The sequence below is a fragment of the Mya arenaria genome, chromosome 14, assembly GCF_026914265.1.
Source record: "Mya arenaria isolate MELC-2E11 chromosome 14, ASM2691426v1".
Taxonomy (NCBI): Eukaryota; Metazoa; Mollusca; class Bivalvia; order Myida; family Myidae; genus Mya; species Mya arenaria.
The window spans coordinates 582154-607723 of NC_069135.1; the positions used below are offsets into that span (position 1 = coordinate 582154).

The following is a 25570-nucleotide window of genomic DNA, read 5'->3' on the forward strand; positions in this document are numbered from 1 at the left end:
CCGCTAATAAACTAGTTCGCTAATAGCTCCATTGACCTTAGTGCTATATTTTTATAACTGGTGAGCCTTACAATATTGGTAGAATTTTTCTTTTCCTAAAAATATAACCTTTTTAAAATGATAGCAAAATAATATTGGAACACCAGCATCAAGAATATCATATATTTGTGTACCGGATACATTTATTGGTACTTATTAAATTCAGGACGGTCGCCTAAATCGCAAATACCTACTGCACTTGACTGTAGATCATAAAAAGCATTATTGTTGGCATTCCGAGTTTCAATGGGTTCAATGAGGGGCTTTATTTGTACGAACAAGATACATTACTTCCATATTTAAATAAACCGCGTGTCTGCACTTCAACAGTTGAATGAAAATACACTGTTAAACAGGTTTCCACAAGCAAATCGTATGCATAATTTCAAACAACATGTTAAGTTAAGGTCTAAAGAAGCCAACTTATTGAACGTATAAACTGCAAACTATATCTTACCCTTCATGTCTTCGTACTTAAGAGTATTGCTAAAACTTAAAATATATCGCACTTTGTCATATCAGTGTGTGTGTGTGTGTGTGTCACTGAAAACATAGACACTACTATAATCAAATAACTGCAGTGTATTGCCTATATGAGCCGTGCTTGCTTCATTGCGCAAGAACGATATCACTTTTGCCATTCACTTAACTAATGTAAACATATGTATTGACAGCTTTTAAAGGATTTTACATAGTGTATGATGATAAATACTTCTCTTAAGTCATATGGACATCGAATATCATGGTTTTACTTCTGCTGTGTTATTCGTGCCTTCTTGTTATCTCAGGAACACAGGATGTCACGTGTGGAGCTGATTGCAGTTGCCATGGTTATACGATGGCATGTTCAGGTGAAAACCTTCCAACATATTTACCGTGGAATATCACAGAGATATTCCTTCAGGATGTGGACTTTAAAGAAGTTGCGAAGCACTTTCAATCTCAACCACAAGAATGGTCAGCAATAACACGCCTCACCTTACAAGCGACCTTCAGCAAGGAAATTGTATCAGGAATGTTTACCGTCTTTAAGGTTCTAAACTATCTAAAAGTCGAAGGAGACGCATTCAGCAACATAACTGATTCTGCTTTCGTTGGCCTCGATACTGTAGAAACTTTGGATCTCTCTGCTAATGGGAATTTATTGTATGATTCAGTTGCCAAGGCTCTTTGTTTTGTGAACAACGGAATCCATGTGCTATCAAATTTAAAGATGTTAAATATATCATGGATAGGAAGGAAATATTTCGAGCCGGTGAACATGGATTTTAACTTCTTTGTTAGTTTGTCAAGCGGAAAAAGACTGAAGCAACTCGACATATCTCATATTAACCTCGCTGTTTTAGACATAAGGAACTTTTACCCTTTGTGTGACAATGGTCTAGAAACCCTTGTTTTGGAATTCGCTGTGTTTTCCTCTGTTGGCTATTACTACATTCCCGGTAAAGTGTGCCTACGTTTGAAATCACTCAGTTTCGAAGGATCATTCTTTGCAAGTGGAGCTCTGAACTATATTTCATTACTATCCCAATTTCATTGCAGACATCTCGTATTCTATAACACTGTAGCAGAGCTAAATGTGAAAAGTGTCTCTGACATTGAGATGACAATTAGCCACCCAGACCGACAGGTTATTCTGGATTTCTCGGAGTGTCCTATGCAATTTCAAAAGATAATCTACGCTAACAACAAGTTGAAGTTTGCAAATATAACGGTTCTTCTTCATCGAACAACTGCATCGACTCTACAATATCTAGACTTTTCCGACAACCTTATAGAGTACATATCCCCAGAGAGTTTGGCGCCATCAGTGAGTTTACGTTTACTTGATATTTCGAAAAATAAACTACAAAGCATGAATCAAATGTACCCAGAAGATTTTAAGCGATTATTGCTACCACTTACACAGTTAAAAGAGCTAAAAATGTCAAGCAACAGATTGGAAAACTTACCGACAAATTTTCTGTCTGGCAATTCGCATTTGATGCGTATAGATTTGTCAAACAACATGTTAAAAGAAATACCTTTCGGCATAAATAATTTGGATATGTTGCAAGTAATAGACTTATCTAGAAACAACTTCAAAATCATAGATGCATATACACTACAATTGCTCCAGAGATTAAGTACAGTTTTCGTTGATCTTCGCGATAATCAATTAGATTGTGGATGTGAATCAACTGAACAGAAATTGATCGAATGGTTAAAAGATAATGCAAGGAAGGGAGAAGTAGCTAGTTTCTACTGTGACTATGAAGATAAAAGACTTGATATAGCTCTTGAATCTTCAGTAAACGATATACAAAGAGACTGCATGATGAAGGTTGTACGCACAGTTCTTGCTGTGACCATTCCAAGTTGTATAGCTATCTTGTCCTTGTTAGTGATAACAATTATTGTGTTTCGAAGGCGCCGTTTGAAACGAAGGGCCTTATTGGATGTTATAGAAAAGATCAGGAAGGGTGAATTCACCAACGATTTCTTGACCTTCCTTTGCTTTGCCAGCGACGACACAGAGGTTATTGAAAGAGACGTGTATCCACATTTAAATTCAAATTTTAAGGATATCATTGGCGTTGACAAGGAGTTCGTTTGCAAAGGAGACTTTAATTTCCGGCCGGGATTTCGGATTTTGGACGAGACCGAGAAATGCGTAGAGAAATGTTCTGTGATAGTAGCAGCTGTTTCAAGAACTTTCTGTCAACGACATTGGTGTGAGAAAGAATTGCTTCAAGCCGTCAACAGCGGCAAACCGATTGTACTGCTCATGCTAGAGAAGGTTGATAAAAAGTTAATGCCGCCTGTTATAAATCGGTTCTTTGGAACATTGGTTCATGCATCCTTGATAAATGATGGAAAAGAAACCAAGCTGGTTCCTGACTGGCGCGTCCTGTGTAACGCAATCCTTGAGTTAGCTGGAATAGAGTCTGCTAAAATATCAGCGCGCCAGGATATTTCGAATGAAATACCAGTTAATATTAATTTCAGTGATTTAACCGATGATCACATTGAGATGCATTAATGCAGGAATAAACTCAAAACGTTATTGTTAATATTTAAATACCCAGTAACCATATGCTCAAGTGCCATTAACAGTACAATGGGTATGTGTCTTATACCCTTTTGCATATCGATTATACTTCATGGAGTGGGTACTGGAAGTCATATTTTGAAAATATTAACTTCCGGTGTTCACATGATGAAATTTAATCTAAAACTCATGAAAACAAACATGTTTATTTATTTTTATGTACTAAACACTCGTATGAAATGACATCACATGTATTTGATCTAACCATTTTATTTTGTTTGAAATGTCAAAGTGTTCCTCATAAACATTCATGCTCTACCGATAATGGAAGAATCGACTTGACGAGTATTATGTATAAAACAGTTTTAAATAATTTGGAAAGAAAAAAAATCCTCAAAAAATAATTAATTTGTATATTTTGTCTATCTTAAGACATTTTGAAGAGCTCAAATTTCTTTTGCGCGTCGATGTGGATTGTCTGGTCGGAAACGTCCTACAGTACATACCGTCATTCAACCAATATAGACAAATACAATAACCTATTGACCAGTCGCCAAAGAAATAACTGCTGCTTGTTGAGCTTATTAAGCGAGGTTTTTAATTTAATCCATTGGATAATGCAACCATGTTTTCTTTTACTTATTGATAAGAATATAAGTTTGTAATTTGTCAAATGTTTGTTTGATTGATAACTGGCTACCGGTCCATGGAACCAATACAGACCGATAAAAGCCTTATTTATTATATTCATATCATTTATTTAACGATTACATTTAAATTTTAATCCATGTTAAGAACTTATTTAAATGAAACAAGACATTTGCATAGTGAATTCGGTGGTGATGAAGGCGACTGGAGTGAAAGCAATGGCACTGAGAGGGAAAGCAAGTAATAACAAAGACGAGTGGGGCAACAATGACGACGGAATCAGTAACCTCGGCGTCGGGAGGAGTAACAACGAGCGCCTGAGGAGTGATAATTATGACAAGGATGCAATAAAAGCGTTATTGCCGACCAGAGAGGTAAACTTAGTGAAGGATATGGAAACAATCATCATCATCATCATCATCATCATCATCATCATCATCATTGCCGTAATACTTATTCAGTATTTATATCTGCTTGCTTTAGTATAAATACATGTACAAGCAATCCTATTTGTGTACGTCTCGATGATGTAACCTTTTTCTGTACTTTGTGGTATGTCATAAAACATTATTCACACTTCTACATGTACTACAACAATTAAAAGTTGTGATAATTTTAGAGAAAGACAGGTCCCGACGTTTGTTTAAGTTAAATGAGGTATAAAAATGTATTTTCTATATGTTTTTTTTGTACTTAAATGCACATAAAATATGGGTGTGTATAGATTATACAATGCCTCTAATGGGATACGAGATAAAAACAATCTAGGTAGGGCCTTGGTTGGGTTGTGATAACAAATGTCTTGTATCGCGCAAAATCCCCAAAACATGTAATTTTATATCACCCCATCTCGATAAGTATATAAAAACATGTCAACCTCTACAACACTCTGCAATTTGCATCTAAGGTTTTGTTTGTGCATATTTTTAGCAGAGTTGTAGCCCTTGACTAAATTAATATTCAGCATATAGAACATGGAAGTTTAACACAAAAGTATTTGAGAAAGAGTCATAAACTTATACAAAGACGCTAATCTGCATTTGATGTTAGACTGTATGTGTTGTAGCGCAAAAGGGTTGAAGGTCAAAGTGACTGCTACTTAAATAGAAAAAAAAAACGATTTTTGCTTCGTATAAAACGATTCTGTTCAAATATGGTATGTAGGTTTCTTTCGAGGAGGGTAGTTTGGTACTGCCTTTTCATGCCCCTCCGTTTTGTTGTGCAACTAGCAATGTTAATGCACAGTCATCCACTATAAGTGGAATAATAGTCTGTGTTTCTGTGACAAAGGCGGGAAGTCATGGATCATCCTTGTTTAATGGTAGAGATAAGCGCAAATCCTTTTTCTAGAAGAAAGCTATCACCATTCTCTTTCACCAGCTCTTCATTTCTTTGGTCCTTTACGCATGCAGTTGTAGCCTCAAAATCATACACTATGCCTTGGGACTTCCAATATGTGTCAAGCCTTGTTTCAAAGGTGATTAAATGAGTACGTAGTATAGAATATTGGTCTGGTTAGATCCGGGGAATAACCAGTCTTTAGGTATGACCAAAAAATGTCAGATATGAGTGTTTGGTTTCGAAAGTCAAAAAATAATCAGTGGTTTTAAACATATGAATTGCTGGCTTGTTTTTTTCAGGAAATGTTCATTTAATGAACATATGGTATCCATACAATTTCATTTGATAAGGTTAACATTCGCAAATGCCTGATGTCGAAACCGTAATGTCATGATATGAAATTACAACATTTTGCGTTTACATCTTTGTTAGTGCGTTTTGATGGATTACAGCATTAAACACAGCAGTCAATATTGAGATTTTCTAGTATCATAATTGTAAGAATGACTGTCGATGTTATTCGGGTGAATTACAGACAGTGTATGCGGTTGGCTTGGTTTGGTGTAAGATGCGCCTTTGACATTCTTCTGTGAATTTTTGATATTCCCGTCGGTTTTCCCAAAGTTTCTGGTGACGCGGGCGGGTGTCACATATTCACTGCCGAGTCTTCGATTGCTAGCGAGTTTGTTTGCCAGATTAATGTTGGCACACGATTGACTGTCTCTCGGTATTGTCGATGAGGTAGAGTTTTTTCCACCACGTTGTCAACGGTGTTTTCTTGCATGATTGACTTTGTTTTTTTGTTCCTGGTTGTTGGTGGGGGAGCAGCGTTGTTTACAGGGGCAGGTGTGCGACCTTGGAGGCTATAGTGACGGGTGGTCAGCGTGGCAGGAGCGGTCACATGAGCGCTTAGTGAGTTTTTAAACTAATACTGCTATGACGGCCGCGGCAAATGAACGCTGAAAATAAAATGATTCAAGTGTGGACTGGCTATTTTTTTTAATAGAGGTCATATAGTCAATATCTACTTTTCGTAGACGTACACTATCATTCATTGTTGCTTTCAGTGAGAGTTTTTCTGCTGCTGCTGCTGCTGCTGATTGTTATTGCTTGGTTAGGTTTACTTTTGCAATATGTTTTTAATACTTAAACTATCATTCCCTCCTGGTAAAATGCTAACCATTCATTTACAGAAAACAAGAATGTTTGTGTGGAAACTTGCAGCGCTGTTACTCGTTTTCGTTGCAGGTGAGATTTTGAAAAGTATACTAGTAGTTGGACATTCCCTATATGTAATCGTTCATGTTAGGTAGTTCAAAATGTGTCCATATTAAAATGACAATGTTAAAGGTTTATCCTCGGTGAAAATGTAATCCATCCTTACGAATTCAAAAAGGACATGTTTGAAGATACATGTAATAGGATCAAACATGAACTTTAAACTCTCCGGCAGCCTTATAGAAACATGAGGCATGGGATGGATCACGTGAAGTAACCTTCTCTGTAACCTTCCCTTCCCTTACAGCTGAGAGTTGCGACATAACAAGAACGATCCGGTGCTCCTGTCATGGCTACAAGTATGCCGAATGTTTCGTCCCGGGAGGATACGGCAACGCCATTATTACAGTGAGTACCATCCAGCTTGTAACTATTACAACTGTCTGAATATGTTGTACCCACAAGTTTTAGCTTTGGTAAGTGGTTTAAAGTGTAACAAACCACTGCATACAAACTTCATACTTACTTACCAAACTACGTCCAGTAGTTACTTTGTTCCACATTAATTAGATTATAAATCTCTGATACACTATCACCTACGCGTTTGTTTGTGTGTTTTTTTGCAAAATAAAAAACGCGTTGCCAGGGCAGGATGATGCGTCATCGCGGTAAATCGCGGGGATATTTTTCGCGGTAGCCAACTCAGTGGTGCGCGTTATAACCTGAGAAAGGACTTTCACGCCTATAGGAATAGTTTCAACCAGTTGCTCCTTTCTTTGTCCACGCGTCTTCGTTGTAGATACTTACGCAAAAATTGGCTCATTCCAAGACAAAAAAAAAGTTGTCAAAACGGTATATCTTTGAGAGTGCAGCTTTAAGAATGTTTTATGTTTTATGACCCCAGGAAATTGTATAGTTAGGTTTGAATACTACCTGAAATATGTAACAAAAAAGTGGTATCAGCGGGAATGTTTTAGAACTTTCGGAAATATATCTTACTGTCTTGATCTTTGACTTCCGAAGTCCAAACAGACGTATATAAAAATGCTTGAAAAAAAACATAAAGATTTAAAATATTTTGGGACGAATCATACTAATTTTATAAGTCAACAATCTATGAAAAATAGACCGTCAATTTTCTGAACCCGTACACTTTTGATTGAGGGGGGCGCCTGGTTCTCGCCGCCTGCTTGTTCATGCAGATGGCCATCATGGTTCTCCGGAAGTACATCACGTAATGGCAGGGGAACGTCTATTTCCCGGAGTGCAACGAATATCATCGCACACAACTTCCGCCCAGAACTATTTATCTTGTACTAAATGATAAAAAGCAATAATAAATGTACTACGTAGATATTTGATTTACATTTCTTCAATGTCGTATTTTAGTGTTAAGTTTAGAAAAATGAAATTTCACATTGTAATGTCTTATTGAAAACAGACAGCGGCATATGCTTATCTTATGCCCAATCACGATATATTTTATACGTTTCATAAAAATAATGAAGTAATTAAGGCAATGTGCAAGTAAAAGAATGCCTTTGTTACGGGACAGACAACGTCTTGATCTAAAGCCCAGAATCTTTATATAGCAACTAACGTGACGATTCATTACGTACATCAGTTAGGAACGACATTCTTATTTGTTAACCAGCACGTATTTATATAAACAAGGTTGATTGATAAGGAAACACAAAAATCTCACCTTTCAAGCAAAATATATCAGATTTAACGGCGGATCCAGGATTTGACGTAACTTAAGTGCTTTGCTTTCTGAACCGAAATATATTTGTTTTAAAGCGTTGGATGGAGTGTTTTGAGCCCCCCCCCCCCCCCAAATAACTTTTTAACAGTTTTTTGTCGGCCATAGCGCATTTTGGGCGTAGTTTATTACCTTTTTATCTTGTTTATGGAAATAAAATGTTAACTAGGACGATTTAAGGGGGTGAGCCCCCACCCCCTGTCCCCTGGATCCACTAGTGGCATTTCCATATTCTCTTCAGTTTCATTGGAACATTTTCTTCCGGAAACGTGATCAGACAAAGTGGAACGCCAACGAAGGAAATCGGGCCTTATATTTCAGCTTGATTATTCGAGTTATAAGGAAAGCTATATAAGTCACCGTGGGCTCGGCGTCGACGTAATAATCACTTGATCTTTGAGATTGATGTGTAATTACATAATTAAGTAAGGCAACTCCATCATGCAAATAATTTACGTTATGTCATTGTTCATCTAAGAAATATAAGTTATGCGTCCACGTACAATTTAGTCTTAATCTCACCAATAATCTGTTTGTGTAAAGCAAGTTAGGTAACTCTTGCATGATTTTAATGCATAGTGTGTCCCTTGCTCCATTAAGAAACGTTGGTTTAAGTGACAAGTACCAGATCACACCAACCACCTACTGAGTTTGAGACTTAACACAGTCAACTGCAGCCAGTTGTGTAAAACAAGTTCTTCGGTTTGGACAAAAGTTGTTTGTTTTTGAAAATAAACTGACATTTGATTTTCTCCAAATTGTTCCAGGAGGTTTGATGATTCGGCAACATCCTCGGTAGAGTAATGTTTAAGATCTCGTTCATCGTTGTTACATATATATATAAAACACATCCTTCATACGAATTGGTGTGCGTGTGTTATTCTGTAGGGCAACCGGATTCAGATAAACAATATCAACGATCTTGGATAATTCTGAGAAAGTCATATCCTACAGTGACATTATACGGTAGGTAGCTGTATTGTTTTGAATTATTTTATTTTGTTTTATTATCATTATTATGTTTATGACCATTATCATTATAATTATTATCATTATTTGTATTGGTTCTGTGGTTGTTGTTGATGTTAGTGGCCCCAACAGGTCGTTTTTCGAAGACAAGTCAGTTTATTGTATTGATCTAAGGCAATACATAAAAAGCTTAAAGTCGTTAACATGCAACTCAGTTAACATTTACTGTGATAATGCGCATATTCCCTTTTATTCGACTTTCCAGTGATAAAACATTTATATAAGTGAAATGACATGTAATGTTATTATTAATATAAATAAAACAGGACATCTGCTTCATTACATATATCGGTTCTAAAATTAATGTTTTATGGCTAAAACGTTACTAACTGTTTAAGAAAAATGCGTAAAACATCATTTTTTGAACTCAAATATGAAACTCTGCAATCTGATTTTTGTCAGCATTCTTATATCACTGGTTTGCAGATATTTACACAAAAATTGGCTCGTTCCAAGACAAAAAAAGTTCTCAAAACGTTCAATCTGTGAGAGTGCAGCTTTAAGTCATTTCCTAACTTAAATCATTTTCTTAAGTTTAATATTTCTCGTACTAGCATGAGAAAGCGGCTTATTATTTTCTAAATTATTTTATTGTTATTACCTTTCTATCATTTTCTTAAGTTTAATATTTCTCATACTAGTATGAGAAAGCGGCTTATTATTTTCTAAATTATTTTATTGTTATTACCTTTCTTAAAAAGACATGCGTTCGTGTTCTTTTTTTTAAATGTAGCAGATGTCGTTTTTTCCTCGTTCATATTGGGAGGCCATACGGTAGTTTCAGTGGGTGGTCATATGGAAGTGTCGGTCAGACTAACAAGAAAAAACAACAACGTCAGATAACGAGCGTTTAATAGTATTTTGAATGTACAGTGCATGAACCAAATCGTTTTTATCTTGCAGGCTGACGTTTCTACTTGTAGCAGACGTCAAACGTCGCTCTGCACCCTCTGTCCACCCATATCGAATTGCTGTCGCTTCCAAAACTTCTTCCCAATGTGCAGGGGGACCTTGACCTTTTACTCTTCAACGCGACCTTAGAAACTCGCGAGGCACCTGACACAGGGCAGCTCTTGAACTTGTAACTCCAGCTGTCGCAGTTCATGGAGACAAAATTTCGGCACAAGCATACGGAGAAAACAGCACGGCAGCCACGGTCAACCCAAAGCTTCCCGTTGCGGTAACCATAGCTTCTCCCCAGAGTACAACTGGAACGGGACAACTTGTTGATGACCTGTATACAGAGAATAAAACATGTTTTTTCATCTTAAATTCGTGATATATTATTTTCAAATATATTTAAGTTGGCATGCCTTCGCCATTTCCTTCTATTAACACTCATCCACATGACTTCTATTCACTTCAAACCACGCGTGTATTTGCAGATTTTTCCTTACCGCGGACGTTATCTTTTTAATCCAATTTTAACAATACCCCGCGTTCCTTTCTATAATTTCCCCGCGTTCCACCGCATCGAGTCAACGCTATGCGTGGCGTTGCGAAGAATTAATTAACGGTAATTAAGGAAGCTGTCAATTTCTGACGGCTTTTTCTTTGTTCCCGTCTTATGAATATAATTATAGTATTTTTTATTTAACTCATACAAACTCGACCCGTTATCTACGAATCGCTTAGGCTCGTACTCAAAACACAGATCCCTAAAAATTATGCTTTACCACCGATGCAATTGTCACCCTTTTTCGCACTCATCTCAATTTATAAATGCCTTCGTCAGCCTTTTGTGAATATAAATGATTACTGCAACGACCAATTTTTAAATGAAAACTAAATTCAATTTCGTTTTTGTATTTTTGACATTTACAAAAAGGTACAATAATCTCTGTAATTCCAACGAAGACGCGTGGACAAAGAAAGGAGCAACTGGTTGAAACTATTCCTATAGGCGTGAAAGCCCTTTCTCAGGTTATAACGCGCACCACTGAGTTGGCTACAGCGAAAATTATCCCCGCGATTTACCGCGATGACGCATCATCCTGCCCTGGCAACGCGATTTTTATTTTGCAAAAAAAACCCGCGTAGGTGATAGTGTATCAGAGATTTATAATCTAATTAATGTGGTACAAAGTAACTACTGAACGTAGTTTGGTAAGTAAGTATGAAGTTTGTATGCAGTGGTTTGTTACACTTAAAACCACTTACCAAAGCTACAAACTTGTGGGTACAACATATTCAGACAGTTGTAATATTTACAAGCTGGATGGTACTCACTGTGATAATGGCGTTGCCGTATCCTCCCGGGACGATGCATTCGGCATACTTGTAGCCATGACTGGAGCACCGGATCGTGTTTGTTATGTCGCAACTCTCAGCTGTAAGGGAAGGGAAGGTTACAGAGAAGGTTACTTCAAGTGATCCATCCCATGCTCATTTTTCTATAAGGCTGCCAGAGAGATTAAAGTTCATGTTTGATCCTATTACATGTATCTTCAAACATGTCCTTTTTGAATTCGTAAGGATGGATTACATTTTCATCGAGGATAAACCTTTAACATTGTCATTTTAATATGGACACATTTTGGACTACCTAACATGAACGATTACATACAGGGAATGTCCAACTACTAGTATACTTATCAAAATCTCACCTGCAACGAAAACGAGTAACAGCGCTGCAAGTTTCCACACAAACATTCTTGTTTTCTGTAAATGAATGGTTAGCATTTTACCAGGACGGAATGATAGTTTAAGTATTAAAAACATATTGCAAAAGTTAACCAAAACAAGCAATAACAAGCAGCAGCAGCAGCAGCAGCAGAAGCAGCAGCAAAACAAGAATATATATGATAAAAGAAAAATCGTGCTGACACGTCCCAACTAACGAGTACCGTTCAACAAGAACTTGCATTTATGAAATCCTAAATTCAGCTCTTACAGCACTACTCAAGCAGGAAATGCGATTCAGAAGAAAACAATTGTTAAACTTACTGACGAATTAGCAAGATGCAGAAAAACACACACTGAAAGCAACAATGATAGTGTACGTCTACGAAAAGTAGATATTGACTATATGACCTCTATAAAAAAATAGCCAGTCCACTCTTGAATCATTTTATTTTCAGCGTTCATATGCCGCGGCCGTCATAGCAGTATTAGTTTAAAAACACACCTGCCCCTGTAAACAACGCTGCTCCCCCACCAATAACCAGGAACAAAAAACAAAGTCAATCATGCAAGAAAACACCGTTGACAACGTGGTGGAAAAAACTCTACCTCATCGACAATACCGAGAGACAGTCAATCGTGTGCCAACATTAATCTGGCAAACAAACTCGCTAGCAATCGAGGACTCGGCAGTGAATATGTGACACCCGCCCGCGTCACCGGAAACTTTGGGAAAACCGACGGGAATATCAAAAATTCACAGAAGAATGTCAAAGGCGCATCTTACACCAAACCAAGCCAACAGCATACACTGTCTGTAATTCACCCGAATAACATCGACAGCCGAGCACCGGATGGACAGGCCGCACTCTTGCTGTAAAACTATGACGGCATTCTCACTCAGCCAATTAATGACGTCATACGAGCGCATCCTGACCATGGGGCCAATCCGACAACGTCAGTCCGAAATGTACCGGCGTCATAAACGCACCGTTACAAATGTGCTGAATCACACTTGCCCATGTCAAAATATAAAATGCATGATAAACCTTATTGGACTAGTGATGTTAAATGCGCACACACGATACAAAAGATGAACGAAACAAAATGGTATTCTGCAGGAAAACCAAGAGACCATGATAATCCACTAAATGTCGGTTACAAATCGGCAAAACGAATATTAATCAACATCCAAAAGGCTGCTATATACAAATGCAATGACAAGTTTTATAATGACTTAAACGAGCCTGCGGAGTGTGACATGCGTCTATATTGGTATTTAGTAAAGACGAAACGTACCTTTTAGATCGAATCCAATAAAAGATCTAGCTGTAAATGGAACGTCATTGAGGCATCTATAGCAAATATCAAATGCTTTTCGTGCCTCCTTCTCACAAACTTTCAAACCTTAGAATGCACCACACTTCGACAACGAATTGCTGAACAAATTAGATTTGGATGTTAATGCATACATGCAATCGAATGACATTGAATTCGACCCAAGTTTAACAGAAAACGTACACATCAAACAGTTAAATAATGCTATCAGAAAATGAAGATGAGAAAAGACCAAAGATATGACAAATAACGCCGGAGTAAATAAGATACGGTAGTAAAACTCTGCAGGCATATACTGCACGACTATTCACGCTAATGATTATATGTTCTTATGTTCCGAAAGAATGCATAATTGGTATCATCATCCCAGTTCACAAAGAGGGAAAACCAAGAACCTCCCCAAGTATCTACAGACCTATTTCTCTATTGCCGGTGCTTTACAAGCTATTTGAAAATCATATCCATAGCCGTTTGAATACATGGTGTGCTGACAATGGCATCTACGTTCCTAACAAACAACAAAATGCATATCAAAACCATATTGGGCCCGTTACAACATCGTTCAACGTACAAGAAGCAGTTGCAAATAGACTGGAGCTCGGATCAAGTGTTAACTGTGCTCTACTGGACACCAAGGGTGCATTTGATTCCGTTCGGCACACTGCCATAATTATGAAAATCGCTTGGTCTAAAAGGCGTTTTCCTGAGGCTGGTGGTTAATTTGTATTCGTCTCTTGAAAGATGTGTTTTTGCAAATGGAGTCATATTCGAAAACTTCCTGTTCTTCAACGTGTACGGCAAGGCGGAATATGATCAACACTGAGTTATCTCAACTTTACTGATGAAACAAGGAACAACCTTGAAAATAAGCCGATGATCTAACTCTTTTTTGCTCTTGAAAATCAACTCGCTGTTGTCCTAGAATACGCCAACAAATGGGGCTATGAATTCAATTTTAGTAAATGCAAACTCGTTATATTCCAGAAAAAAACATTCCTCGTGAAACAACAGTACCATTTGGGCAGCAAACACTGGTCAACGTACACTCTGCTAAACACTTCGGTGTGAACACTTGAGGTATAATCTTAGCTGCAGTGAGAATATTTACAATCGTTTACGAAAAGCATACTTCTCCCTTTTCATTGTACAATAAGTAGAAAAATTGCGATGGCGATGTTAACCCTCTGACAATAGCCTCTCTTGCGATGGCGATGTTAACCCTCTGACAATAGCCTCTCTTGCGATGGCGATGTTAACCCTCTGACAATAGCCTCTCTTGCGATGGCGATGTTAACCCTCTGACAATAGCCTCTCTTGCGATGGCGATGTTAACCCTCTGACAATAGCCTCTCTTGCGATGGCGATGTTAACCCTCTGACAATAGCCTCTCTCGTGATGGCGATGTTAACCCTCTGACAATAGCCTCTCTTGCGATGGCGATGTTAACCCTCTGACAATAGCCTCTCTCGTGATGGCGATGTTAACCCTCTGACAATAGCCTCTCTCGTGATGGCGATGTTAACCCTCTGACAATAGCCTCTCTTGCGATGGCGATGTTAACCCTCTGACAATAGCCTCTCTTGCGATGGCGATGTTAACCCTCTGACAATAGCCTCTCTTGCGATGGCGATGTTAACCCTCTGACAATAGCCTCTCTCGTGATGGCGATGTTAACCCTCTGACAATAGCCTCTCTTGCGATGGCGATGTTAACCCTCTGACAATAGCCTCTCTCGTGACAAAAGTAAGGATTGTACGGCGCAGAATTATGGTCCAAAGTTTCCGCTACAACAATGCTGCGATTAGAAAGATTCAAACGCCTAGCAGGTAAACGATAACGACCCTTAGCGACAACGACACGCACGGAAATGACCCTGGTGTGTACGTATGATAAAATAGTGTTTGTATATTGTGTTGCATCTGTACCCCAACAAAAAAATCTCGAACCTGACACTAAATGTTTATTTCTAAGCTCTTAGTTATATAACGGATAAATACAGAATATGCATGCCTGTAAATAGTTATGCAAAAATTTGAAGGATTGGCTTAATCATTATATAGTCAATATTTTGTTATAATCATACACCTATATAATCTGTATACGTTATGTATTTTTGAACCTGTATTATTTATATTAATAATTACATTACATGTCATGTCACTTATATAAACGTTTAATGACTGCGAAGTCGAATAAAAGAGAATATGCATATGCGCATTATCACAATAAATGTCAACTGAATTGCATGTTTACGACTTTAAGCTTTTTAGGTATTACAATAAACTGACTTGTCTTCGAAAAACGACCTGTTGGGGCCACTAACATCATCATCAACAACAACAACACCATTAATAATAATGATAATAATTATAAAAATAATTGTCATAAAAATAATAATGATAATTATAATGATTAATAATAATAATAATAATAATAATAATAATAAAACAAAATAAAATAATCCCAAACAATACAGCTACCTACCGTATAATGTCACTGTAGGATATGACTTTCTCAGAATTATCCAAGATAGTTTATATTGTCTATCTAAATCCGGTTGCCCTACAGAATAACACGCACACACCATTTCGTATGAAGGATGTAGTTTTTTATATATATGTAAAGTCTCCGCCAATCAAAACGCCGGACGAATTCTGATTAATTTTGCAGGTCATTTACAAATTTTAAAGCTTAGAGCAGGAAGAGAATAACCCTGCATATTGGATAAGATATAAAGCCAAACTGAATAATGTAGTACCCGAAATGTGGTTGTGTAACAATGATGAACGAGATCTTAATTAGGATTTAGTGCATTTCTTGTTATCATTTAGTACAAGATAAATAGTTCTGGGCGGAAGTTGTGTGCGATGGTATTCGTTGAACTCTGGGAAATAGACGTTCCCCTGCCATTACGTGATGTACTTCCGAAGAACTATGATGGCCATCTGCATGAACAAGCAAGCGGCGAGAACCAGGCGCCCCCCCCCCCCCTCAATCAAAAGTGTACGGGTTCAGAAAATTGACGGTCTATTTTTCATAGATTGTGGACTTAAACAATTAACATGATTCGTCCCAAAATATTTTAAATCTTTATGGTTTTTTCAAGCATTTTTATATACGTCTGTTTGAACTTCGGAAGTCAAAGATCAAGACAGTAAGATATATTTCAGAAAGTTCTAAAACATTCCCGCAGATACCATTTTTTTTGTTACATATTTCAAGCTAACTATACAATTTCCTGGGGTCCTATTCATAAAACATCTTAAAGCTGCACTCTCACAGATATATAATTTTTTTTGTCTTGGAATGAGCCAATTTTTGCGTAAAAATCTGCAAACCAGTTGTCAAAACGTTCAATCTGTGAGAGTGCAGCTTTAAGTCATTTCCTAACTTAAATCATTTTCATAAGTTTAATATTTCTAATATGAGAAAGCGGCTTATTATTTTCTAAATTCTTTTATTGCTATTACCTTTCTTGAAAAGACATGCTTTCGTGTTAAAAACACTTATACATTTCCTGCTTGATATTAGACTTAAAATAATTTATAAATACCGGCCCTGACCTTTTTAGTAGATACTAAAGATTTGCAAGATATATATATATATTTAATTAGTGAAATTAAAGTATATTTAACATTTTAATGAATCCAAATGATTTTCATTTGGCTTTTAAAGTAATCACCAAAACCCACAAAATTTAAACCCTTAGGCGGATCACAAAACTATAACCCTGAAGCCTTTCTTATTTCAAAATATATCTCTAGTGCCCCAAACAACAGGGTCAGACAAGAAACCTTTGCTGATATAACTTATATGGTTACAGTGACTGCTCCTTTACCGCTACAATGGAAGGAACTTCCCGCACATAAACACCTTCTTCATCTCTAGACAAAAGCCTACAGTGCCAAACAAGAGGACAGGACCAAAAGCCTCGCGGTAGTATCAGTTGGATCTCCCTTCTCTCTATAATGGTAGAAACTTCCCTCACCCGAACGCTTGTTTTGTATCTCATGACTCCGCAGATTCCCATACCCTATTACTTCTACCGTGTTACATCAAAGCCTTACATACAGAACATTGCACCGTTCTGAAAACCGAGCGCCAATCATGCTTGACCATAGCCCAAAATTGCCTTGTATTTAAAGGAACTTAGTAAAAACTGTCCAGGGTGAGAACTAAGTAATGAGTGTCACTTTTGTCCCAGCGATGTGAATTGTCTGACGTTTTCTTCAAAACTAATTTAGTATTTTTCGTTTCAGACCAACACAGACCAACACCCAGAAAGTCACAAGGTGGGAGCTAAGAATGATCAATTAATGAGTAAGCGCCATTGTTCAATAAATGGCGAGATTTTTGCTTTCGTGACACATGCGTAAACGGCCAGTGAGAGAGAGAGAGAGAGAGAGAGAGAGAGAGAGAGAGAGAGAAAGAGAGGGGGGGGGGAGTGAGATATTTTGTCCTACGAATTTTACACTACGATTGTTTTACGGTATCATCATCATCATCATCATCATCATCATACTAGTATTAGAGTAATTATCACACACAATAGTTTCGAAAATAAGTGAAGGTGATACTAAAATGATCAAGATAGATTTACAAATCCTTTGGTCTTCTTAAGCCTCTGTTTTAATCGAAGTCAAAACGGTGATAATGAGAGCCAGGCTTTTCACCAGTATGAATTTCAGACACCAACCCAAACATTATATATGGGAAGAAAGGTCCACATATGTTCTTAACATTAAACAACGTTATAAAAAGTTACGTTTCTCATCAACAACTAATTGGTCGAACATAACCACCATGAGAATTCTTCCGAATTGGTGTATATACCCTTTAGGAAGTCGCAGGACATTTCTCTAGATTTAATATCTGTTCGCTGTATGTTACCGACTCCAGGTTCTAATTACATACACGTTTAATATAAATCATCATCATCATCATCATCATCATCATCATCATCATCATCATCATCATCATCATCATCCATCATCATAATCATCATCATCATCATCAGCAGCAGCAGCAGCAGCAGCAGCAGCAGCAGCAGAAGCAGCATTATCAGCATCATCATGCAATCTCTTTCCTATCCATACCATTAAACGTATGCTTTGTGTTCTTCATCAGTAGTTTTGTAAATAATGTACATAGGGTTTGCGTTCATTGTCATCGCTTGAATGTATCTTGTATATCACTCTCAAAGAAAATAAAGAGAATAGTAATAATTATTGCCTATTCGATTCTTTTGTCGTTTTTTGTTAGTTTGAAATGTCACAGATGTCGTTTCTTTCATTTACAATGGGTGACCATATGATAGTGTTAGTTGGACAAAGTAGAATACAATAAGGTGGAAAGTGAGATTGCAGTCGTTTAATAGTATTCGGAATGTACAATGCATGCACCAAATCATGTTTGCACGTTGACTTTTCTATTTGTAGCAGACATCAAAGGTAGCCCTGCACCCTCTGTTTACCCATATCGAATGGCTGTCTATTCCAAAGCTCCAATTCAATGTGCAGGGCGACTTTGACCTTTTACTCTTCAACGCGACCTTAGAAACTCGCGAGGCACCTGACACAGGGCAGCTCTTATACTTCCAGTTCCAGCTGTCGCAATTCATGGAGACAAACTTCTGGCATAGGCATAGGGAGAACTCAGCCCGGCAGCCACGGTTAACCCATAACTTCCCCTTGTCGTAACCATAGCTAATCCCCAGAATACACTTGGATTTGGACAGCTTGTCGATAACCTGTATACAGATAATAAAACATGCTCGTGCAAATTATCACCCAGGTGACTTTTCCCCCAAAAAGTCTGTAATATATGTTTTTAAATACATTCAAATAGGCTTACCGTCGCCGACACGTTTGTTTTCTTATAAACATTCGTTCCCTGAATGAAGAATATGAGAAAGGTGGACTATTTTGTACAATGTGTTTTTTTACTGTATAAAGTGGGAGATCCCGATAATCTAGCAAATTGGAGCCCAATCTCATTTCTGAATTAAGCCTTTGAACACTGGATTGACTCTGGTTTCATGTTTCAAAACGATATATTTTCATTATCTGGTGAGAAAGTCGAGAGAAGAATTGTGCAAACTTTAAAAGTGAAATGTAACTGGGTAACAGAGATAAACACAATAGTAAAATTATATTTATTTCGGTCTAAATTCGAATTTCACGAGTGTCATATAAAATATAGGTTTTCTATGATCAAGAGTGAAATAAAATACGATCTTGCACTGAAATAAACAAATTTTCTGTTTCTTTTATGCTTATTTTCGGAGTTTTATAAGTATTTTAATTCATTTTCTTAATTATCCCTTTTAAGAAATGGTTATTTTTTAGGCCGTAAACTGTGGGACGCCCCTCACGCAAATTCTATACATAGAATAGCAGATGACGTAGCTGTCAAGTTTCTATTTCCGGTTCGTTGTGAAAAAGTTCTCTGATATTCTTTTTATAGTTAATTATTCGCTCTTTTCTAGTGCAAATATTTTATTAACAGTAATCAATAAAGTTTTATTAGTGCATCTTTGTTCCCAAATCATAACGAAAACACTTTTATATTAAGCGGGGTATGAATACATAACCAAATTACTACGCCGCCATTTTGTTGAATGGAAATTTGAAAGGTCGAATGTGTTAGCAAAACAATTGCGGATAATTATTGGAATCATTTTTCTCAGTTTTAGAGTGTGTTTCATGATACATGGATGGTCAGTCATCTAACTGTCAGAGACCAGTCTGTTTGCTTGAAGACAGGTCGATTTCGAGGTAATTATGAGGTCCACGCTGGTTTGTTGACACATTTGAGGTGTGTTTGGTGTAAATAAATATCAGTAAATCTGTAAATAGTTGTGTGAATTTCAGGGAAGTTCGTATAACAAGGACAAACAGTTCAAAATAAATTTGAACGATGATATAACATTTTATTTATGTTCGGACAGTTGTTTTCGTCTGTAATTAATTTGTTTGGTATGAAAGCAAACGTTCGATCATTCAGCTTCAAGGTCAAGAAAACGTTTGAACAACGGGATAACCATTTTTCTAATAAACGGTTAAGTTGTAAATTTCCAAATATGTCTTTTTTAATTTTACGTATCACTTCTTTAAATTATAAAAATTCTATTTGCCAACATTTTCTGGTTCAAAGTGAAATGTCCTGTTTTGATCAAGGGGAAGTTACTACAACGGATTTTAAAAGTAGTTCTGAAAGTTGATATTTTCAATTGATATTTTCACTGTTGTTATTTCACTGATAAAACTCCATATTTCATCGAAAAGCATAAAAGAAAATATTATCAACTCTATTTTATCTGAAATAGGTTACTGCATTTACAAATCGTGTACGTTATTATATATCGGCCTTTTGAGTATTCAAACCCAATATAAAATAAAGAAGGTCAAAGTCGCCCTGCACATTGGATTGGAGTTTTGGAAAAGACAGTCACTCTTATCAATAAATTCATTATGAAATTTAAAATCATCTTGGAATGTTGTTAAAAATTAAGTTATATTCACGCTCAAATCAAGAAATAATGCTGCACTCTTCTAAGAACTTTTCAAAGAACAATTTGACTCTGTACATAATCGGAATCACTCTCCGCATATCCATGACAACCACGAACTATCACATATATATACGCACATTATTTTCACCACGCACAAAAGAGTTCCATTTTTACTTGATTTATTTTTTTAACTGAGGAGGCAGAAATAGCATCTACCATAGCCGCTCGTGTAAGATTATTTAAATATCATATGGCAGCATGTGTGGCATTGATATTGTCAACCCGAGAGCAGAATGTCACCCGAGGCGTAAGCAAAATTTGGCTCATTCCAAGACAAAAAAAGACAAAAAGTTGTCAAAACGTTCAATCTGTGAGAGCCGGCTTTAAAACAACTTACCAAAGCTACAAACTTGTGGGTACAGCATACATTTCTAGAAAGTTATAATACAAGTACATGTAGTTACAATCTGGATGGTACTCACTGTGATAATGGCGTTGCCGTATCCTCCCGGGACTTTACATTCGGCATACTTGTAGCCATGACTGGAGCACCGGATCGTTTTTGTTTTGTCGCAACCCTCAGCTGTAAGGGAAGGGAATGTAACAAAGAAGGTTACTTCACATGATCTATTCCATGCCTCATTTGTCTATGATGCTGCCGTAGATTCTCATATGTGCATAGACATGTCAGCAATCCAACTGAGTGTAAAGTTCATGTATGATCCTACTATCTTCAAACATGTCCTTTTGGAAATCGTAAGGATGCATTACATTTTTACCGAGGATAAACTTTGAACTTTGTCATTTTAATATGGACACATTTTGGACTACCTAACATGAACGATTACATATAGGGAATGTCCAACAACTAGTATCTCACCTGCTACGAAAACGAGTAACAGCGCTGCAAGTTTCCATACAAACATTTTTTTCTGTAAAAGAGAGGTATGCATTTTACCTGGATGAAGAATCAGTTTTAGCATTAAAAACAAATTGCCAATAATAATAATAATAATAATAATAATAATAATAATAATAATAACAATAATAACAATAACAATAATAATACAATATGAAACAACTAAAACATTTACGTCTACTTACCGTATGATGAAACTGTAGGATATTGCCTTCGAAAAAGAATTTGTTTGCTTATATAGTAGATCGGAATCCGGTTAAAGTACACAATTTCGTATATCTGATGTGTTGTTTTTATCTAAATACTCGTTTACAAATCTAACGCCTAGAGGTGGAGGGGATTTACCCTCATCATTGAATAAGGTATAAAGCCAAACTGAGTAATGTAGTACCCGAAATGTGGTTGTGTAACAACGATGAACGAGATCTTAAACATTACTGTACTCTAACGAGGAGGAGATGTCTTTTAAATGTGACTGGCTGGCATAGGCTTCCGAATCATTGAAATTCTTTAAACTCTTTGAGGAAAAAAACAGGAAACTTTCTTTAAAGTTTTATCAACAGTGAAAGACTGGTTCCAGAGGAGCCATTGCATTAACTCATGCAATTGTTGCCCAAATAGCTTTATATAGTAGCAGCAGCCACTTGATAAGTTGTCCCGTTTTTTTCGGTTTATATAGTGTTGTTTTAATAGATATTACCCAATCAATAAACATTTTGGCCAATTTCGACCAAATCAAATAAATAACAAGTTTTATACATGTGGCTGCAATTAACTGTGGAGCATTGTTTTAAAGCTGCAGCAGATTGGCCGGTTTAGCAACTTTTTTATCTGCCGTCATTGAATAAGCCTTTTTGCGTACCGTAAATGTGTGGAAACAAGTGTTATTTAACTGTTGACAAAAGATCATATCGCAGTTTTAATATATACATTCAATAGTTGATGTTTAATGGCTAAAAGCGTTACTAACGCTTTTAAAAAAAATGAAACTTTCGGCAGTTTTCCAAACAGTTGAGATCTGTTGTTTTTTGTGAGTTTTCTTATATAAATGATACCTAAAAGGGCTGATTCTGCGACATCTTTTTAATGTCAAAACTGTCTTTCTGTGAGAGTTCAGCTTTAATTTTAAAACACATTCAGTGGTTGGTGTGATCTGGTACTTGCCACAAAAATTAAACCAATGTTTGTAAATGGAACAAGGGACACAATATGCATTAAAATCATGCAAGAGTTATCCAACTTGCTTTACACAAACACATTGTTGGTGAGATTTGGACTAAATGATACATGCACGCAAAATTTTAAACATAATATCTGAGATAAAGAATGACATAATGTACATTATCAGCAAGATACAGTTGCCTTACTAAATTATGTGAGAATGTGTGATACAGTAACACATTGCATATCAATCTGAAACATCATTAGATTATAAAAATATGACGTTGACGCCGAGTCCAGGGACCGTTTTCAATAAAGATCTTAGATTGAACTTAGAACTAAGATATTCAGCTGACCAATAAGCTGAATGGAATCACTGAGACATGTCTAAGGATAATATCAGTATTGAATACTAGCCCAGGGTGACATAAATGGCTCTCCTTACTGCTCGAATAGTCATGCTAAAATATAAGGCGCGTTTTCCTTCATATGCGTTCCACTTTGTCTGATCCTGTTTCTGGAAGAAAATGTTCCAACTTGAGAGAATGTGGCAATGTCACTAGCGGATTCAGACGGAAGGGCGCAACCGCCCCCCGCCCCCCCCCCCCAAAAAAAAAAAATCGTCCAAGTTACTTTTTAATTCCATAAAGGATAACAAAAGTGCACCCAAAATGCACCATTTTGGACTTGAATTGTTATAAAGTGCCCCCCCCCCCCTTCCAACACTTTAAACCAAATCGAATTCGATTCTGGGAGAACGTTGCAAATCCAAAGGTTACGCCCCTAATAGGTAACGGTCTTACGTCAAATTATGGATTCGCCCGTAAATCCGGTACTTATTTGCTGAAAATGCAGGTTGTTTCAATCTTATATAAAACTTGCTGTTCAACAAATAAGAATGACGTCCCTTGCGTAAGTTGCTAAATTAACTAATAAGTTTCTAGGCTTTAGATCAGGACGTAGTTTGTCAGGTGTAACAAAGGCATTTTGACCTGCTCATTTCAGTAATTATTTCATTATTTTTCTGAAACGTATGAAGTATATCGTGATCAAGAATCAGATAAGATGCATGCATATGCCACTGCCTGTTTTCAAAAAGCATTACAATTTGCAGTTTATTTTTTTGTTTTAATTTCTAAACACTCAAATAAGGCATAAAAGAAATGTAAAACGAATATCTACGTAATGCATTTATTATTGTTTTTCATTAATAAGTACAGAATAAATATTTCTGGACGGAATTTGTTTCTGATGGTATTCGTTGAACTCCGGGGAATGTACGTTCCTCCGCCATTACGTGATGTACTTCCGGAGAACCATGATGGCCATCTGCATGAACAAGCAGGCGGCGACAACCAGTCGTCCCCCTGAATCATAAGTGCACGAGTTTAGAATAATGGTGGTCTATTTTATCATAGATAGTGGACTAATTATACAATACTATACAATCAGTAGGATTCGTCCTAAATTAAAGTCGCTGTTCTTAAATTGAGTTTATATTTATCCATCTGCCGATCCAGCGAGGCTTTCACAAATCTACACTAAAGAACATTGTTAATCTTAATGTTTTTAAGCTAACTTTTCAACATATGTGAAAGTCAATCTTGTTGGTATCGCTTGTCCTCCGTTGACCCATAATACATAGAGGGTTACCAGGGATGAGATAATGGAAAAGCTGGCTGAACAATGGACGAAATACCTTAAAGTAATTTTCACTTAGGCTTGGATTTTATTATTGGTCCCATACTTAGGGCATGCTATATAATCAACAAGTTTACTAACAAACTGATTTTATTATAAAGTTAAAATAAAAATATATATCCTTTTATCCCATTTTGGCTATTTTGATAAAGCTACGACAGTTAAATTCGACAATTTATTTAAGTGGAAATGTAAATTAATCAGATTTACGTTTTATTAGGTTATGCAAACATCTAGTTACCAAAACTGGCATCAATTACATAACACTGAAACACACGAGAGCCTATTTCACGAACAGACTCTAAATGACCTAAAGGCACAAGCCGTTACTGAACAGAGAGCTGATATCCGACTATTTTAAGTGGAAATAGAACCAAAGATTTCTTGGGCGGTTAAAAGGATACCTTTGCCACAAGAGCACTTTACAACACAGCATAAACAAAGATTAAACAAAACCAACCGGATGTTGACACAGCTCCGTCACAGTCGTCGTCTCCTGACGCCCCGGCCACCGTGATCCCTCCTGCAAGTATTTTCAAGAATGGTAAAACTAAATACATGGCTAGACGCCATACTCGAAATGTGGTTGGCTAGACGCAAAACTCAAAATGTGTTTATACAGTGTAAGCTTGTAAATAATTGATTAAACAAGATTTTGTAGTTCATAAACATTTAAAAAGATACTCAATTTATGAAAACTTTATCCTACCTAAAATAAACATTATAAACACAAGTTTAAAATCCATGTTATGTTTTTAAGAGTTCTTGTTTTGTTGTGTCTGCTAATGTCTCACGATATCTAATATTCGATTGAATATATACTTTATTTAAACTGTTTAATGAAAACGACTGCTGTTTTTGCAAAATTATCAAATTATCTCATCTATGTGGCGTAAATAATGAAAACTGGGGAATAAAAGCCTATAGAATAACGACATAGATTTAATTACTGCTTTTCGACGTCCGAAATTACATTGATAGACATGCTTAACCAAATGAATACTTGAAATTTGATTTATGGTGTGAAATAATACCAGCCTACAAATTGGTTTTCAATTGTATCTTTAAAATCTAGACTTTTGTTCAAAACAGTACCATTACCAATATACTTCACATGACAAGCGCGTGATATGTTGACAGACATCATGGCTGTAAAGGATGTGTATTTTTATTGCGGTTAAAAAACGCTATTGTCAATTTCAAATACATACATCCATTATAAAAAAACAACAACCACATCAAACAAAC

General features: G+C 36.6%; 2 protein-coding genes and 1 long non-coding RNA gene across 5 annotated transcripts; 1 reads left to right on the forward strand and 2 right to left on the reverse strand.

Moving 5' to 3' along the window:
• The first annotated feature begins 658 nt into the window (after positions 1-658).
• On the forward strand, positions 659-10103 carry LOC128218269 (uncharacterized). 3 transcript variants are annotated; one of them, XR_008258346.1, is made up of 5 exons: positions 659-4092; positions 6253-6307; positions 6585-6685; positions 8928-9005; positions 9972-10102. XR_008258346.1 is itself a non-coding variant. In XM_052925888.1 (5 exons), the coding sequence occupies exons 1-4, from the start codon at positions 3877-3879 to the stop codon at positions 8967-8969; spliced, it is 414 nt and encodes a 137-aa protein (XP_052781848.1). In that variant the 5' UTR covers positions 3080-3876; the 3' UTR covers positions 8970-9005; positions 9972-10102. The 3 variants fall into 3 exon arrangements, 1 of the variants encoding a protein (XP_052781848.1); XM_052925888.1 differs by having other exon boundaries at positions 3080-4092; XR_008258347.1 differs by lacking the exon at positions 8928-9005 and having other exon boundaries at positions 9972-10103.
• On the reverse strand, positions 9904-21493 carry LOC128218270 (lectin ADEL-like). The gene is made up of 5 exons (XM_052925889.1): positions 21422-21493; positions 21024-21124; positions 11675-11729; positions 11298-11398; positions 9904-10302 (listed from the first exon to the last, which is right to left on the reverse strand). Exons 1-5 carry the CDS (start codon positions 21465-21467, stop codon positions 9982-9984), a joined length of 624 nt encoding a protein of 207 aa, XP_052781849.1. The 5' UTR covers positions 21468-21493; the 3' UTR covers positions 9904-9981.
• A 2305-nt stretch (positions 21494-23798) lies between these two features.
• Positions 23799-25186, reverse strand: LOC128218495 (uncharacterized). Its single transcript, XR_008258389.1, has 3 exons — positions 25032-25186; positions 24783-24845; positions 23799-23988 (listed from the first exon to the last, which is right to left on the reverse strand). It is a non-coding gene; the product is annotated as an uncharacterized LOC128218495 (long non-coding RNA).
• Between the last annotated feature and the right edge of the window lie 384 nt (positions 25187-25570).